The 18,657-nt window shown below is 38.8% G+C and overlaps 1 protein-coding gene across 9 annotated transcripts in view; it reads left to right on the top strand.

Moving 5' to 3' along the window:
- Positions 1 to 18,657, top strand: part of PRUNE2 (prune homolog 2 with BCH domain) — a 135,444-nt gene that overhangs the window by 74,081 nt on the left and 42,706 nt on the right. For all 9 annotated transcript variants that reach the window (XR_013843751.1, XR_013843752.1, XM_079995968.1 and 6 more), the window contains exons 7-8: positions 10,805 to 10,963; positions 11,682 to 18,246. Coding sequence is in view for 7 of the 9 variants with exons in the window: in XM_079995968.1 (XP_079852094.1) it covers positions 10,805 to 10,963; positions 11,682 to 18,246 (6,724 nt within the window). In the remaining 2 variants the exon portion in view is untranslated. The remainder of the gene's footprint in view (positions 1 to 10,804; positions 10,964 to 11,681; positions 18,247 to 18,657) is intronic.

Genomic DNA, 18,657 nt, shown 5'->3' with positions numbered 1-18,657 from the left:
TGGCTGCCCAGAGGACTCCCAAGGAGAGGAGAGAGGAGAGGAGGCTGAGGGAACCCTCCACAAGGGAGGGTGTTCAAGAAAAGGTGAGAGGCTGCCAGCTCTGCAGGCAGGGGGGGCATATCTGGGCTCCTGAGCCCCCCAGGGGTGCCACAGAAAGAATGTAGTTGGACAAGGGAGCTGTTGAAAAGTTGAAAACCTCTGTCCTAATCTAAGCAGCCTCTTGATTGGTTTTGAATAGATCTAGGAATAGTTTATTATTCCTCTTTAAAGTTGTTTTATTGTATTCTATGGTTTCTTTTGCTGTGGTGTGGCGTGTTTTGCTGTGTTAGTTCTTATTTATTCTTTTTGTTATTTATTTGGTTCTATTGTGTTTATTTTTTATTTCTATTACAGCACTTTAAAGTCATCCTGTTTTATTTAAACTAAATCACAGGACATTTAATCTTTTCGTGTTGTCTTTTTTGTTATTACTGTTACTACCTGACATTCAGAAGACATCTTAAGGCAGCCCTGTTCAGGGAAGTTTTTAACGTGTGATATTTTACTGTATTTTTGGTTTCTATGGAAGCCGCCCAGAGTGGCTGGGGAGGCCCAGCCAGATGGGCGGGGTATAAATAATAAATTATTATTATTATTATTATTATTATTATTATTATTATTATTACTGTTACCAGCTTGGATCCAGAGAGGCACTGGCTGGACGTTGACTTTTTCTGCCACCCCAGCTACTCCTGGATATCCCCAAAAGCCCTTCTTGAGGATTAGGTGACCCTCTTGAATGAGATGACTTGAGGGGATGAATAAGAAAGGGAGGATTGCTGAAAATAGGGTAAAAGCAACTGCCATGGTGGGAGGTGCAGAAGGGCCACAGAGTATTTTCCAGACTGATGCCCCAAACTCAAAACACTACCAAGAAAAAGAGGTCTGCCGCAGACCTACAAACAACAGCTTCCCAATACATACCCTTTATCAGTATCATAGGTACCTTATGGATCTCCTGGTAGGCGGAAGGAGGATGGAAACAAAACTGGAATTAGTTGGCTCTGCCTCTCATTCTCTCTCTGTGTTTCTGATCTCTCTGCTGTCCACTCTACCAGTCACAATGGGCAGCAGCTACACAGTCACTGAGGTCTTGGAGGTATTCACTGTTAGTGGTTTCCCATGGCTTATATCCCTAAGGAGCCGTGGTTCAGTATTGTGGAACTTGCTCCAAGAGCCATGGGTTGAATTCTGTAGAACTCGCTCTCAGGACTCAGCTACACAGGTCAATTTATAACATTGTAAATGCATTATAAAAATGTTATGCTAGATGGCGCTGTAGAGCACCATCCAAAGCCAATGAAAATTTCTATTGGGAGCTGAAGCTTTTTTTATAGCATTTTTTGTTTTCAGTTACAATAATCCATTAATAGCCTCATTATAACAATGCTGAATTATAATACAATTATGAATATCAATCATTCAGATGCCAAATTATCTGATTTAGGGTTTTTTTTAATAGCATTTTTATATCTGTGTAGATCCAACCCCAGTAAAAATCAGATAGGCTCCCTTACTGCTGAATAATTCCTGCTGAATTATTATTAGCATTTATTAGATTTCTATACCACCCTTCATCATAGTATCTCGGGATGGTTCACAGAATAAAATACAGGATAAAACAGGTAAACAATTAAAACAAAACAGCAAAACAATACCCCCCCCCACCTCCCACAGACACATTTGAAAGGTTGTAGAGTATTAATTAACCAAAGGCCTGGTTGAAGAGGAACATTTTCTGCTGGCGCCTCAAAATATATAATGAAGGCACCAGGCAAACCTCCCTGGGGAGAGCATTCATTCCACAAATGAGGAGCCAGAGAAGGCCCATTCTCATTTTGCCACCCTCTGGACCTCACGTGGAGGAGACACAGAAAGAAGGGTCTCAGGTCACAGGGGTGCCAACTTGCCCTCACGATTGTGGGTGCCTGGCACCGCAATACGGACGTGTGACGCCACATGCCTGCACATGCCTCTGCATCCGTGTTTGAGCCCCCCTGCCCCGAAAGGGTGCCTCACTCGCTGGCTGTGGAGGGTGGAGCTGAATTGCTTCTCTCTTGAAGGCAGTGTCCAAGCACCCAGCCCCCCCCCCCCCCGGAGTTGGCTCCTATGTCAGATTAAGAACTGAGATGGTTTATATAGGGAGAACTTCTGCTGCTTTTTAAAGTAAGCTTTTTCTGATTTTTTGGGATATTTTGAAACTGATATCTCTGTTGTAACCTTTTTGTACACTACTGAAAAAGCTTGATGTTGGTCTTCATAGAGATGGCTGAAATAAATAAATACTGTACAAATAAATAAATACAAATAAATAAAGTGTTGCCTCCAGAGTAGTGCTGAGTAACTCGTCTTGTCAGCACAAGTGTTTCCACTTGTGGAGAGGCTTCTCTCTCTCTACTCACCACATGCCTCTAAATGTATTCTAGGTGTTCCCCTGACACTTTGGATCAGATTTGGGGAGGACACAGGACACAAGAAGGAGAGGAGGAAAAGTCCCGTTGTGCAAGTGGAAATCCTTGCACTGAAGGGGCATACTAGTTGGATACTGCCCACAATACTGCCTCAAATTTCTTTGAGGGTTTTTCCATGCTGTTTCCTTCCTTAAAAACTTGTGATTTAAAATCAACAATTGCAATAAGAAGGATAAGGGAAGCAGAGAAATTGAGGGAAATGAAAATATAGGAAAAGGGATTTTGAGCAACAAATGACACCTTAAAGGCTTACAGAAGGAATCAAAGGCCAGAGCAAGTAGGTTTTCTGTGAAAGAAAGAGAAGAGAGAAGTCGGATACTAAGAAGCAGGAGATCAAGGAAACATGAGGCTGAACCTAAGAGTGCATAAAATAGTACAGATATGCAAGGGAGAATAAAAGTGAAGAAATAGGGAGGATTGGGCTCGTGAAGATCTTTATGTGCAAGAAGAAGTTTCTAATGAATCTGAACAGGAAAACAAATTTATTGAAGAGAAAAACAGAGAAGTTACACAAGATGCTCAGAATGAAAAAAAAGGATAAAACAAGACAAGCTGCAGAACTCACTGAAATAAGAGGAAAAGCATGAAAACTGAAGAGATTAATGTGAATAATATTACCATGATAAAGATGAAAAATAACCGAAAGTAGAGCTAAAGGGGCATCAAACGTAAGAATTGGATAATATTATTTTTTAAATGTCAAGTTTTTGCCACAGAATTAATATGCAGACAGAAAAATAGGAATCTATTAACATGCTAGCACTATGGGCAGTGGAAGAAGCTGTAAAATACTCATGCTACACAATAACTATAGCTGTAATACCAGAAGATAAACCAGTGTTGTTCTCATTCAGCCAGATTGTGCTGTGGTATTTCAGTTCCAGTTAGCAAGAAGAGAAATAAGGTAACATTTCAATACCATGATGATAAAAATTGTGATTTTTTTTTTAAAGTTTGAATCAGGTAGCTAAAAAGGGGTATTCAAAAAAGGAAGAGCTAAGTCTGAACAACAGTGGAACAACAACAGACAGTAACTCTTAAGAAAAAATCAAAAACAGTGATTGGATGAGAGGACAAAATGGAGTGGGGTTGTAAGATCTAAGAGTATTTAAAGGCAGAATACGATAATGCTTGTACCTTACCCCTAAAGATGCCTAGCAGTGGTCAGCTACGGCCCTTCCAACTCTCTCACCTACCTGCCAAAATGTGACCAAATTAGCCTCATTAGGAGGGGGAGGGGAGGGGGCGTGGGCTTAACTAGCCTGCCAAGCCACTACTAGCAGTAGGGTGCTGATCCATGCCACATCCCATTCCCTGCCTCCTCTCTCCCACCCTGGTCACAAAAGCTGTTACCAGCCAGCAGCTGTATTGTCGGAGCAGGTTGTGCAAAAAATTGCTTGGCAGGGGGTTGGACTCAATGACCCTTGTGGTCTCTTCCAACTCTATGATTCTATGATTCTATGACCTTCACTGGATATTGACAAAAATATGATATTTAGTGCAGTAGAATTGAACTATTAATGCTCACTTAAACGTAAGCCCTGTTGAGTTGGAATTCCCAAATATATAACTGAAAAAAGATATAATCAAGATGGTGATTATTAAGTCATAGTTGCACCACAAGAAAACAATGCCAGACAGTAACTAAGGGAATTTCAGCAGCATATGGAGAAGAAACACCATGGTGCTTCTGCAGCAGCACAACTGGCCACATTCATCTGCCCCAGCTGCAACTAAACATGTCTCTTCCGTATCAGTCTCTACAGCCACAGCACAACTATAACAGTTGACTACAGCCCCAAAGGCGCACACCTCCATTGTCTCCTGAGACAGACAGATGTCAACCATGGGGAAGAACAGGGTGGCCCAGAGGGACTGGAGAAAGATGGGTTGGAACTGGGAGGAGTGGCTTGTTCTTGGAAGTCACAGAAAGTGAAAGGCAGAATTAATTCAAGCATTTTTGAGACACACAGCTTCACATGTTCCACAATCACCATGTTTACCTGTGGCATTCTCCATTAATATGCAAAATGGCTACATATGAGATACGTTCTTCTTCTTTTTTACCATACATATAATGTTCTTATCCACTAAGCTGTAATATGTGACTCATCCTACTCATGGGATTGGTAAGAAATTGTCTAGGAATCCTCATACTTCCTTGGCCCGATTCTCATGACTTTCTTAATGAAAGATGCCTGCCTGCTGTAAATTTATGGAATACTGAGTGCAATCTAGTTTTGTATGTTGCTAATTCCACAAGGTTTAATACTGTGTGTGGTGAGAAAGAGAGAGAGCATGCAATGATTAATGTGACAAAAATATGTGTTCTTATTTTTCTTTGATGACATTACCTGAAAACTTTTATTTAAAAATGGCCCACTCCTGTTTCCAGGAGAGGGCTTGCAGTAATTAGTTCAAATTTTTCAACAAATGGCACACAGGCTGTTGGCACGGCATGTGTGCAATAACATTGGTGTTTACCCTATTATGTTGCAATTTAAAAGATGTCATAAAGTTTGTCACTGAGTGAGTTCATAGTAAGAAAAAAGAAACAGAAGTACTGACCATGACTTATGATGAGGCTATAAATATATATAGTCTACATAGTGAAGTTCAGCATATCCCAGCTTGAGGATCGTTGGGGTTCATGACATAATTGCCAATTGTGAGACGGGGAAAAAACACAGTAATGAGGAAAGAAATATATTCCTCATTTGTACTTTGTGATGGTTGGGTATTTTTAGCAAATGAGTTGTCAGCAGAAAGGCTTCATTAGACCCATCAGGATATCTGCCCATGAATAACGGATCCCAAACGGTACTGACAGTTTCCTTGAGCCAAAATGATGGAGCACCTCTGACAAAAGCCATATTGTGCTCTCCATGTGAGAAGTGTGAAGAACAAAAGAGGCATCTTATTCTTAATTTGGTCAGGTTAATATTGACACAGTTAGTTCCTCTGAAGAGTCAAGATGTATGTGTAATGTACATTTATACAGGACTCACTTGGGTAATCAACTGTCAGATGCCATAAATCAGAAAGTATAACTATTGAGAAGGACAAAAACAAAACAAAAATCTATTCTCAAAGCTGTGTTTAAATTAGTATTATCTATTCCCAATGATGTAGGTTTGAAAATATAGCTAGGGTTAAATAGTTTAATTCAACAGAAGAATATATAACACCATATTTCCCAGTATATTTTTGTATATGGAACACTGTATTTCTGCATGTTGCACTAGAGGTGTATGTTGACTGAATTTATCATGTGCATCAATAAGTGTTGCAACAATATTCAGATTTTTCACCTTGATCCTGAGCACAACTTAAAGGAAATTAGTTCCTTTGAAAACAGTGGCAACTGGATGAGAGCATATGGGCTTTACAAGAATGGGAGACAAATGGTCATCATCATTGTAATAGCATCTGATGAGTTCATTTATTTCAATAATTTCTAAGCTCCCTGTGTATTCGCTATAAAAACATTTTAAAACATAACTTCAATGTCTAAAATATTAAAATTTAAGCAAGCAGTATAAAACATTTCTAACGAGGCGTACTACAGGCTTAACACAAAGAGCAGTAACAATTTACAGTAACACCTCATCTCCTTTACTAAATTTACTTAAAGTAGATTGAAATTTTAAAAATCATTTCTTATGTTATTCTTTAAGGAAAATTAATATAAATAAAAGTTAATTATGGTTTAAAACCTTTACGTATACATCCCCATAAATAAGGTAACTTATCAAAATATTAGAACAGTTTATTAGAAGCTGAAGAGAAGGATGAATTAACTTTAGGTAAGAAGGTCGGAACAATCTTGGCAGTCAAAAGTCTCAGAACAAGTGGCACTGATTTGAACCAAGAGTAAATAACATTGAGTTCCAATTTAACTCAATGCGTCTCAAATGAATTATGACTAACTTAGGTTCCATTTATTTCAGGGCGCAATTACTTCTGGATGCAAATGAGTATGCTTATAAATTATTCCAAGTATTCAGTTTCTACAACTTTAAAGGAGCTTAGTTTTTAATATAGTATATGATTTGTATTTGACTCCCACATGCAGCTTCCTGAAAATGGAAACTGCTGCCATTGTGACTTTGCACCAAAACTGCAGTATATTGAAGAGATTCCCATCTTACTATTGGCATCTGTCTGTTTCAAGAGACAATGGAGTGTGCTTCCAGAGAAGTCAAACTGCTGGAGGATCGCTGCATCTATTGTGGCTGCAGATACCCGTACCTGCATTAACAGCACCAAAGTGACCTGTCTTTGAATTCAACCCTAACTCGCTGAGGGTTTGAGACTAATGCGCTCCCCTCACCTGGTTTAGCCAGCCAGTTGAAACCGTTCCTTGGGTGTGGCTGCTGTCACATGCTAACCGCTCTTAGGAGCCACAGGTGAGAGTGTGGGAACCAGAGGTGAACAAACTGCTCCAGAAGGAGCACAATGTGTCCAGCCTGTGTCCTACTCCTCCTCCAACACCCCATACACTCCCATTCCAATAACCGCCACCAAATAATAGGTGTATAATATTGCTTAATAATAATACATGATTATTTTAAACCAAACAAGATATAGACATTGTGTCCTTTATGTTCATTATGGTTGCATTTTAAATATATTTTCACCTATTGAACTTAGGTGCACAAAATGCTTACCGCATATACCAGTGAATGGTTTATAAAGGTATGGTAGAATCTATAAATGAAGGGTAGGGATTTCTATTTCTGATAAGAATTCCCTGACACTCCTAGTGCCAAGTCAGCCTGGCCTTGCTTGAGGAAGTATTATTTCTCAGATTGAATCATTCTGAGCAAGGTGTCCCCAGAGATCATCTGTACTATTTCTGCTGCTCTGCCTTGGCAAATTCTTTTTAAGGTTTAACAATATTAAATTGTTAAATTTCAAAGGATTACAGTTTATTTCTTGGCATGCCCTTCAAAGAAGAAAAGGTAAAAAGTCCCTTGCACAGTCTCTAGTCCTATAACATGGATGTGGGTAGATGTCAATATTGTGGGATTTGCATTGTTTCTTTCCTAGAAACTCCCAAAATCCACTATCTGAAGTCAATTTTAAATTAGGGTCTAAGAAAGGGAGTTGATAAACACATGGAATTTCAAAACTTTTTGACTTTATTGTAGCCCAGGAATAACTTTCAGTATTTGAGTTCACAGTCCTTTCACACCAAAATCTAAACTTGGTTTTCTCTACAAGGCTTCTTCATTTCAGCAGTCTAATTTGTTATTTTAAAAGATAAGTTACTGTTGTTAAACAATTGGGAGCCATAAATCCTTGTTGATCTACTGCAAATTGCACAGCGATGTCCTAGTAAATCCCCATCTACCCCTTCTCTCCCCTGCTTATTTACTCTATTTTGGGTGAATGCCAAGGTGAACAGCACAGGAAAAGCAGGCAAAACTGCAGAAAACCCACCCCAGACAGTTCAATGTATGAAATGATATTTTTCCTTCCTAACATTTGATGAAGTGTTTTTCATTTTCATTTTAACTTAAGGGAAAATAGACACATTTGCTAGACACGTCTGAGTAGATTAATAAATAGTATTTGTACACACACAAGCTAAAAAGTAATTTATCAGATAGAAGACAGGTGTGTGGAGTTTGGAATGGGAGGGAGTAAATAAGTGCCCACCTGAATATACAGTTGTGGTGTGTTGTTGATGAACTGCTGTTGATTTAGGAAGAACGTTGCTTAGTAGCAGTATAAAAGCCAATAATGTCATATGATAATGTTCTTTGCCAGAGTACAATACATTTTCTCAAATGCAAACAGCGCAAGCCAAAGGGGGACAAAGAAACTCAGTTAAATGTGTTCTTTGTTTTGCTAAGGTATTGCAACAGGCAAAAATAAAGATGTTAAAGCACACTGGATGTATATCATTAACTTGCAGTGCAGAATGACGACGTTTTTCTTGTTTTAAAAGATGGATCTAGTCTTTGCTGTTATTTCAGAAAGACTGAATTATGGTTTTGTTTGGGGTAAGATTCCTTGTTTTCCCGAAGGTTCTTGTTTTTCACCTGAAAAGGCATGGTTACTATCCCAGAACTCTGGAAATGTATGGCATACATAGGTGTGGGGCAGATCACATGGGACATCTCAAGTTGTGATGTTGGTGGATTTTGGAGGCTCTTCCAGAAACACTTTTTATTAAGCATTCATCCTGATTTACTTGCACAAATCTTATTTAGAGATTAGATTATTTCAGGTGTTCATTGAGCTTTCATTCTGATTTGTTTGCAAGAAGGTTAAACAACCTACATTCATCCTGATTTGCTTGTGAGGTGTTTATCTTTCTCATCAGTTTCATGGCAGTAGAAAGTCTGTTTCCTTTTAGGAGTCAATTTGTTGCCGAAGGTGACAGAGGGCTTTAATCCACTTTAATTGTGCAAGCCTAAATTTCCCGTTATATCATTGACCACCTGGGAAGGTTCAGAAGTGGACACACAGAGATACATACAGACATCCGCTTTGTTTATCTGAGCCTAAATTAATTTTGGTTTGGATTTTAAAATTAGCTCAACCAAGACTGAACTGCCTTAAAACTCACCTTTGAACAGCTGCTTTAGCTGTGAGAGGAGATTTTCCTTCATCCTTCCTTAGAACATAAATCCTTACCAACAGTTCCATGTGATTCTTGCTTTCAGTTCCTCTTTCTCTAACTACCAGGTAAAAAGCACTTGCAAGTAAGTCTTGGAAAGGTGGAGGCAGGAAAAAAATAATCTGCTGGAAAGGCTGGGGATAGTGGTAGACTGGCAATCCATTTGCGCTGGGCTATAGATCTTTTTAAGATTTGGGGGAACTCTTCAGAAACCATCCAGGCTATTCTCTGAAAAAGCTTGGAAAGAATGTGCCCATTCCAAATTGAGATGGGCATGCATGAAATGTAGCTTGGTTCCTGTTGATTAAATAGGATGGCAGTGTAGCTAAAAATGTTCAAATAATAATAAATCATTAATCACTTTGGTTCATGCTCAAAATGTACTTATCAATGTAATCCTAAAATATATCTCTGTTCTTCTTGAGGTGGAACACAATACTTCAAGTTGTAATGCTGTTTGGTAAGAACAGACTGGCATGTGATTACCAGCACCTTCTTGACCGCCTTCTCATAGACCTTGCAAGATTTCTTGACACTTTCAGAGGACTTTGTAAGTCACTGTTAGCCTTCCTACCAGTGATGGCTTCTCAGTGGCTCTCTGGCTGTCAATCAGAAATAAAGTGGGTTGATGGCAGAAGAGATGGGGTGGTGGGATGCAGTCCCCTAATTAGTATAAAAGGAGTATAGAAGTTTTCTTGGTTCCAGATGAGCAGGTGGCCCAGAGCATGGATGAATGGAATGGGGGAGGGGCTTGCAGGACTCTTCCCAGCCCCCTGAAGAAATTACTGTCAGAACAGGATGATAGGGAATAACAGAGATGGAACACCCACCCTTATTTATTTATTTTCTTATCTTTATATCCCATCTTCATTCCATCATGGAACCCAAAGTAGAACCATCCTATCACTGACTAGCCTCAAACATGCCCCCTAAACAAATCAAATGCTTAGTAAAGACCAGGCATAATCTAATTACTGTGTAAGCTTTGTGCAAGTAAATCAGGATGAATGCTGAATAAACAGGTTGTCTGGATGTGTTCACTATGCCTCTTCTGCCTTGGTCAGACCACACCTGGAATACTGTGTCCAGTTCTGGGCGCCACAATTTAAGAGGGATGTTGACAAGCTGGTACATCTGCAGAGGAGGGCAACCAAGTTGATCAAGGGTTTGGAAACCAAGCCTTATGAGGTATGGTTGAAGGAGCTGTGTATGTTTACCCTGGAAAAAAAGAGATTGAAAGGAGATATGGTAACCATCTTCAAAGATCTAAAAAGCTCTCACATGGAGGGTGGAGCAAGCTTGTTTTCTCCTGTTCTGGAGGGTGAGACTTGAACCAGTAGCTTCAAGTTACAAGAAAGGAGATTCTGTAAGAGCTGTTTGACAGTGGAACAGTCTTCTTTTGGAGATTCCTGCATTGCAGGGGGGCTGGACTAGATGACTCTTGGGGTCCCTTCCGACTCGATGATTCTATTATTCTTGTGAAAGTATAAACATATGGCTATGTTATTTTAACTTTTAGAGCTACAATAATTATTGGGGTCCATAAGAGTATGAACAAGATCCCAATGCATTCATCATTAATTTGATTAGCCGTTCCAGTTAGCTCTGGATGTTAACCAATAGAAAAAATCCTTCAATAAGAAGTAATTTTGTCATATTTCAGGACTGCCTATTTCACAGAAACATGACCGGAGATCTAAAAGCATTTGTAGATAAGTATGGTTTTGATGTCCTTGTCATTTTGGCCAGCTACTTATCAGAAGAAAGGCAAGAAAAAAGGCAGATAGCAGTTTATTCAGAAAACATGGAGATGGGAAATCAGGTAAGTATCATGAAGGAAAGAGTAAAGTAATTCTGTCTGTGTTCTAGAACAGAAATGCATCATTACATTCCCTGTTGGTCTTTTAGTTTTGCCATAGCATAGGATGTATGAGTCATAGAAATTACATTTATTGAGTGTGTTGTTATCAGTGAGCAATGATGCAATAAAAACACCATTAGATGATTAAAGGAGTGGTGAGGGGAAGAGAGAAAAGAAATCGTCATTTTGTTAAAAAGAAAGAAAATAATTTTATACAGTATACCCAATTTGGATCCTTCTTCATATCATAAACATCTTGAGATTTGTCCACATCCCCCCAACCCAAGACTTTCTAGTTAGAGAAAGATTAACCACAAAAGATATCAGTGTAATTGCCCTAGTCCTGGATTTCTCTGTCATTTTAAAGTCTACTACTAGCATTGCTGTAATTTATTACCACCAGACTAGGTGCTTAAGTGGGGCCTGGATAGGGCAGGGGGTGAAACTGATTGGCTCAATCTGAGCAAGTTAAGAGGCTAAGGACTGAAAGCAGGAATTTGTGATTTTAATGTGGGTTTTTTAATCTGATACTGTTCTGTGTTCTGTTTCTTTGATTCCTAAACTCCCTAATACATCTCTAGGGGGCTTCTAAAAAAAAAAAACTTACTCAGTAAAGTTTGTTTTTAACTTTAGATTATGCAACAGACATGATAAATACCACTGTTTTTTTCCTCAACAGATTTGTTGTGAATTAGAAGAATGTCAGAATCCTTGCCTAGAACTGGATCCTCTGGAATATGGATGTGATCAATTCCTCATTTATCACCAAGAAAATTCTTCAGCCAGTTGCGATGAAATTTTCCTGCTAATGAAAGACGTTATCAGCAGGAGACATCCAGAAATGGCACCAAACAGTAGAACATCTTCCACTGAAGCGGTTGCTGGAAGCGCTCCACTTTCTCAAGGATCTTCTGGTATTATGGAGCTTTATGGCTCTGACATTGAACCACAGCCAAATGTTGTCAACTTTATAGAGAACCCTCAAGATCATAATGGATCTGTCCAAGCCCATGCTGATGCTAATGTAGATCTTGTGAGTCCAGACAGTGGGCTTGCTACTATTAGAAGCAGCAGATCCTCCAAGGAGAGCTCAGTTTTTCTTAGTGACGATAGCCCAGTAGAAGGAGCAGCGTCTCATCACAGTTTCCTTTCTGGTTTTGATTCCTATAGTCCCATTCCTGAAGGAGCAGTAGCTGAAGAAGAAAAATCTCAGCCTAGGAACAGCAGCAACCATTTTGATCTATTCAACTTTGATTTAGCACCAATGGCTACAGTTCAGATGGATTCTTCTCATTCTGTGGACTGTTCCCCTCCTGATGACTTCTCCCATGACAGTGGTTCATCAGAAGGACAACCACCAACTGACTCAAAAGTAATTGATGAGACAAATCTATCAGAATGTGACATTGCAAATTATTCAACTGATTTACCAATGACAAGAAAGGAAGAAGATGACACAATAAAATTTAATGAGTGTAGCCACCGGCAAGAACATCCTAGTATGATGGACCTAGAAAATGACTCTTCCTCTCATCCTAAAGTGTTGAATAAGGTTGAGAGGAGAACTCCACCAATCTCTATGAACAGCCGTGTGGAATCTCCGCCTTTAGATGATGGGCCATCTTTATTTTGTCCACAAGATAAAATTAAAGAAAATAATGAAACTGATTATGTGAACAATTCTCAGTCTCGTACAAGATATGGGAGCTGGTGGGATGGGTTTCAAATAGATTCCAAAAATGCTGTTACATGGAGTTCAACTGAAGCAGAATCTGTATTTCAGAGTCCTGATTCATGGAAAGAATATAAAACAAGTCTATTACTGAAAGAGCAAACTGATAGAAGAGCTTCAGATTCAGTCTGTATACAAGAGCAGCAGAAGCATATGGATTTTGCAAGAGCAGGTATTTGGGAGAACAAGTTTGGTGCTGCCCAAGTTAAGCAGGATTTGGGATGCCATCAGAAAGACAATGAACAACCAATGGAGGACTTTGCTAGCATGTGGAATACCAGTCAACCAGTTCCTGCAATTTCTGGTCCATGGGGTAATACCAATAGTAATGGTGGACACATCAACTCAAATTCACCTAATGTTTGGGCAGAAATTGATCATGATGGTTCTGGACATTCAGAGCGTACATGGAATGTTCCTCAGGTAGATTTCGATCATATTTCCCCAATGAAACTTGATACATGGGTTATGTCTAACTGTTCACCAGAACACTCTGAATGCAATGATTCTGAACATCTAAACAGTCAAGTAGACCTAGGATCAAAGAATGAAGGGCAAGATAGTTCAATAAAAAACAACAGAACATATGAAAATGCAAATAATGATACGAGTGGCATGCTGAAGAATGTTAAATTGGCTATGGAACACCAAAGGGATACTGTACCTAAACCCAAAGAATTTGAAAATACCAATGGATGGGCCATGTATGACACAAACATTAGAAAAGAGGCACTTGGAAATCTTGTCTCTTGGGAAGACCCCTTCCTGTCATATAGAGAATCAGACTTTAACACCTCAAATACATGTGACGATTTTATTGTTTCTCCACCGGATACAAATTATTCAACATCTGACTCATATGTATCACCAACAGGGGCTGGAGATGAAAAAGAGAGTGAGGGCAAACATTATGAGCCAGTCTTGGATCAAATGGTAAACATAAGCTCGGGTGAACCTGAAACATACAATTTTGGAGATTTTAAATTACCACAAACATCAGCGGTATGTTCCACTGATTCTGACTATGGAAGTAGAGGCCCCTGGGAAGCACCACTTAATAATAAGAACCAACCGGAAGCAGTACATTCTGAAACTACTATTATAAAAAATATTGATTTACTTGATTTGAAACAAAAAGGTGCTACATATTTTTCAGATGACTACTGTGATCATGAAAGTAGTCCTTCAAGCTCTGAAGACACTGGAATAATGATGTTTTCTACAGAGAAAAATAGCCACTCAGCTCTAAATAATACCATAGATGTTGAAGGGGAAAATGCTGAAGTAAGTAGTGATGTCATCCTTGAGGACACAAATGACATGGAGAGAACATTTTCAGTCAGTGATCAAGTAAAAAGAAACAAACAATCAGAGCAGAGCACCAGACTTCTAGATAAACAGTTAAACCAGCGGGATGAACAGCTTCAATACAATCAACAGGCTGGATTAGAGCACAGTGGCATCTTTTCTGCCTCAAAGCAAGTAGTCAAGCAATGTCAAAGAACGGATGAGGGAAGTGGGCAAGTCACCCTTGAAAATATTAGGAATGAAATGATGCAAAATGACAATAAAGACTTGATCCTTCCACTCCCTCTCTCGTCTAGTAATAGTTCAGAGGAAAGCAGGGCAATTTTTGGTTCTCCCAGGTCACCAGAAAAAACAAGATGTAGTGACAGTCTAGAAGATGTAGTAGCAGAGCCAGAGGAAATAAGCCTGCCATTTTCCAATGAGACTCATCCTGTCAATGAGGAAAAGAAGGGTGGATCTCTCGATAGCAATGCAGAATATTTTGCTACATCTCCCAAAAAAGAAAACAAGCACCTAGTTCATAGTCTTGACATGGATGCTTACCCAAAATACAGTTTAAATGTGTTATCCCCATCTGAAAGTTTGGATAGGGAACTATCTGCACAGAAGATCCCTGAGAAGGAGAGTGCATCCCTAAGTTCCCCTAGAGGAGAAAACCATCAAGGAATGCATTATCCAGAGTTGGTTGAACATCAAGATGTATGGGATAAATTGGAGAAACGTATCTCTAAGTCAGAGCCATCAAGTTGTTTGCTACATGATGAATTGCCAGTACCAGTAGGAGAACATCAGGAACATCAGGAATTTGATGAGTCTGTTGCTAGCTTGAACATTCATAAATCTGATTTGGAAACTCCTGAAAATGTTTCAGGAATGCTTAGCAGTCATGGAGCATCTTTAGAGGATAAAAATCAAGAGAGATCAATGGAAATACAAGAGGATTCATATACAGAATATACTCAAGCGCTGGATACAATGGATAAGCCTAAAATAAATGATTTGTTGTCAAATGGAATGGATTTGTCTCACGATAGTGAGACTTCTGAAAGCTTGGAGTCTGAGAATAAGCTTTCAAATGAGAAATGTATTGATATTATGCCTCATCATGAGTTGTCCCATATTCTAGATGCCTGGAATGTATCGATGGATGAACAGGCACAGTCTGTTGGAATAAGCCCCAACATAAATGAGGCACTTGAAGGGTCAGATACTATGTATAATTTCCCAGAAGATATTCCTATTAAAGACACCTATTACAAAGAAGACACCACTTGTAGTGGTTCCATTGACTATACACACTCAAGTGCAACCACACCCGATACAAGTGATTTTTCTACAAATATGCATATTTGGGATAGCTTTCAGGTAGCTAATAATCAAAAAGAAAATGAAGATGCTTGGGACATCACAACTGATGGTGAAGAAGCATCTGGAAAAGAGTTACCTGAGAATAAAAGCCAAGAAGATTCTGAAACAAGCACTGAACACAAAGTGCCGAAAAACTTAGAGCTTTGGAATGCTCATGTGGATGATGATACAGTATCCTCATTATCAAGTCCTGGAATTGATGTAGATTCAGAATACTTGAGTATGCAAGAGACAGGAATACAGGCAGCTCTACATCCTAACAGACTAGAGGCTGACACACAAGGGCAAGAATATGTTCGGCCTCATGAAACAAACCTTGCAATTGATTCAGAAGGTTCAAGCACTCCGTCTCATTTCAAGAAAAATGTCCAAGTAGTCACATTAAATGAAAATTCAGAAAATCTTAATGCTTTTGACACTTCAGTGGAGGATTATGTTCATGAAACATCTGAATGTTTAGCGCATTGGGAAACAATTCAGGATGAAGCAGATGACCATATTATACAAATGTCTGATATAAATCACGAAGAAAACCATGGCTCAAAGAATTCAGATGCTTGGGATGTAATAATGCAAGGTCATTCTGAAACCACATTAGATAAAAATAAAAAATCCATAGTGGACAATCTTAGATTTCCAGATGATTCCTCGGAATGGTGGAATTTACAAAGCCAAGATGAAAGTTCAAAGGAAGGTGCACAATTTTATTCTGATAATGATTTAAAAATGAATGACACAGTCACCATTACACATGGTGCAATGCAAATACACACAGAAAAAAATGAAAAGCGAAAAGAACCAAATTTCCATGATGCTGCTAAGTTTGAAAATGAGTCTACTCAAGATAACAATGAATGTGAATGCAGAAATGGAGCAAACTCACTGGCTAACAAAGAAGAAGAGTTGAATCAAGATACTGTGAATTTTGAAGAGTGTTATCCAGTGTCCCCATCCTGTGAGGATGAAAGTGGTGTAAAACAAGAATCCTCTGTTACTAATGTTAAAGATCAAGATGCTCTTAAACACCCTGTTCCAGAAGACTGGCAATCAAACCTATTGAACGCACTTGCTCAAGTTGATCCAACACTTGGTCTGCTAAGAGATAAAATGAATGCAGCATCTATCAATACAAAGGAAGTAAATGTAAATCCATTAGATAAAAAAGAAACCAGTGAACAATTTCCATCTAATCCTCCACTACCTTTAAAACCAATAAGGAAACCTAGCCCAAGATGTGATGAAGTTACACAGGAAAATTCATTTGTTCCAGATATATTACAAAACAACAACCCTAGTGATTGCCAGGCATTTACAGTTGATCCAGATTTGTGGACTAATGTTGAACAGCCTTTCGTCTTGAGAACAAATGGTGAAAATCCTGATATATTAAGTCACTGTGATCAAGACAGCAGTTCACAGGCCTCAAGTAGCCCTGATGTTTGCAATGAATATGAAAACAAGGAAACTTGTGCCCAATCTTCTGTCCTAACTGAACCTGAAGAAGCTATTCAGATGTCTTCCATGCTGTCAGAAATATACAAAGACATAGACGTAGTCTTTAATCAACAGTTGACAATTGACAGAGAAGAGTTATGTCCTGAAAGTCTGTGTCTTGATAATGAGACAAGTCTTGGTGAGTCCTACAAAGTAACACTCGCTGGAAATGAGGAGTTATCTGAAATTGGACAGGAAACTGTTATGCATGAATCTGACATAGCAAATAAAACTACTACTGAACTAGAGGATCTTCCAAGTTCCTGTAGTGAAAATTTGGAAGCAGAACTCATAAATCAGGAAAGCAATGCATATGAAAATAAAAAGTTTGAAGAACAGGAAGGTGCAACTTCCTCAGACAAAATGAAGTCTATGGATCCTGCTGTTGCTCTGGTTTCACCTGCAGGGATGGATGATCAGCTGGAAGCATCAGATATGCATGGCATCAGTAAGATGTCAGTTGCCACTAAACCATCTACCACACTGAATGAAATTAATCCCATTGCAATCTTAGACAACCAATCAGAGAAAAGAGTAGAAACCAATGAAATATTCAGAAAGAAGCATTCATTGCAAGCCTCCCTAGAAGAAGAAAATGAAGATTTCCTCTATGGTGCAGGAAGTCAATATGCCACTAATATTCTACAAGAACCTGAAAATTTGCAGGAGAATAATAGCCCATGGGTTGTAGGATCACTCACAGAACAATCACCACCTGCATGTACTTCTCCATTTGATGTGTCATTTGGTCATGATTACACTCTTCAGAAAGGTGGCATGAACATTTCAGAATGTGGCACTGTTGATATCAAAGGTGAGGTTACAGAATATTCTCAAGCAGATCAAGGTTGGGAATCACTGTTAGTAGAGTCTGACGGGACTCCTGGATCTTCATGCACTTTGAAAAAATTTGAATATGAAACAGATTCAAGTAATATTGAATCACCCACAGGTGTCAATGATGTTGATCATTCAGAATCTACTGTTGTCAACAATGAGATTGCAGAATGTACTCAAGAGGGTCAAGTCTGGGGATCATTTCTGTTAGAATCCAGAGAGACTCATGAATCATCATATGCTTTAAAAGAATTCAAATATGAAACAGATTCAAGTAATATTGATTTATCAGGTGCTGGAAGTGCAAGGAGTATTTCAGAATCTAAACCTAGTGATTCCGATGGTAAGACTGGGAAATGCTCTCAAGAAGATCAAGATTGGGGATCTTTATTGTTAGAACCTGAAGTGACTCCTAAGTCGACTGATTTTTTGAAAGAATTTGAGTATGAAGCAGAATCAGTTAATATTGATTCACCAGCAGATGGAGTCATAAGCATAGCCAATGGTGAGTAATTAATGCATTTACTGAAAGAACGTGTGTTAGACAAATATACAGGAGATGTAGTGTGATGCTGACATATAGTACAGTGCCATGCATGTGCTTCAGAGTTTTAAAACTTTGTGCTTCAATATTGTCTTTGTCATTCCTGTCTAAGGAAGGCAATATTGATTATTACTGTTTCACATACTGGGAAAAGAAAGAAAAATGAGACTTTGTTGTCATCTGCATGTATCATAGAATATTGTATTTATATACTTTTTAGCAATCTAGAATATCTTGCAATTAGCACTATACTTATTCACTAAGCCACACTTAAGCAAAGAAAAAGAGGGGGAATAGAACAGGAGGAGCTTAAATATAATGTATTTTGCTTTTAATATTATCTTGATCAGTGACTTGACTACTTTAACTAAA

The sequence above is a fragment of the Podarcis cretensis genome, assembly GCF_951804945.1.
Source record: "Podarcis cretensis genome assembly, chromosome: 11".
In the NCBI taxonomy this organism is placed as follows: Eukaryota; Metazoa; Chordata; class Lepidosauria; order Squamata; family Lacertidae; genus Podarcis; species Podarcis cretensis.
The sequence above is the reverse complement of the archived record's forward strand: the minus strand, read 5'-3'. Positions and strand labels throughout refer to the sequence as shown.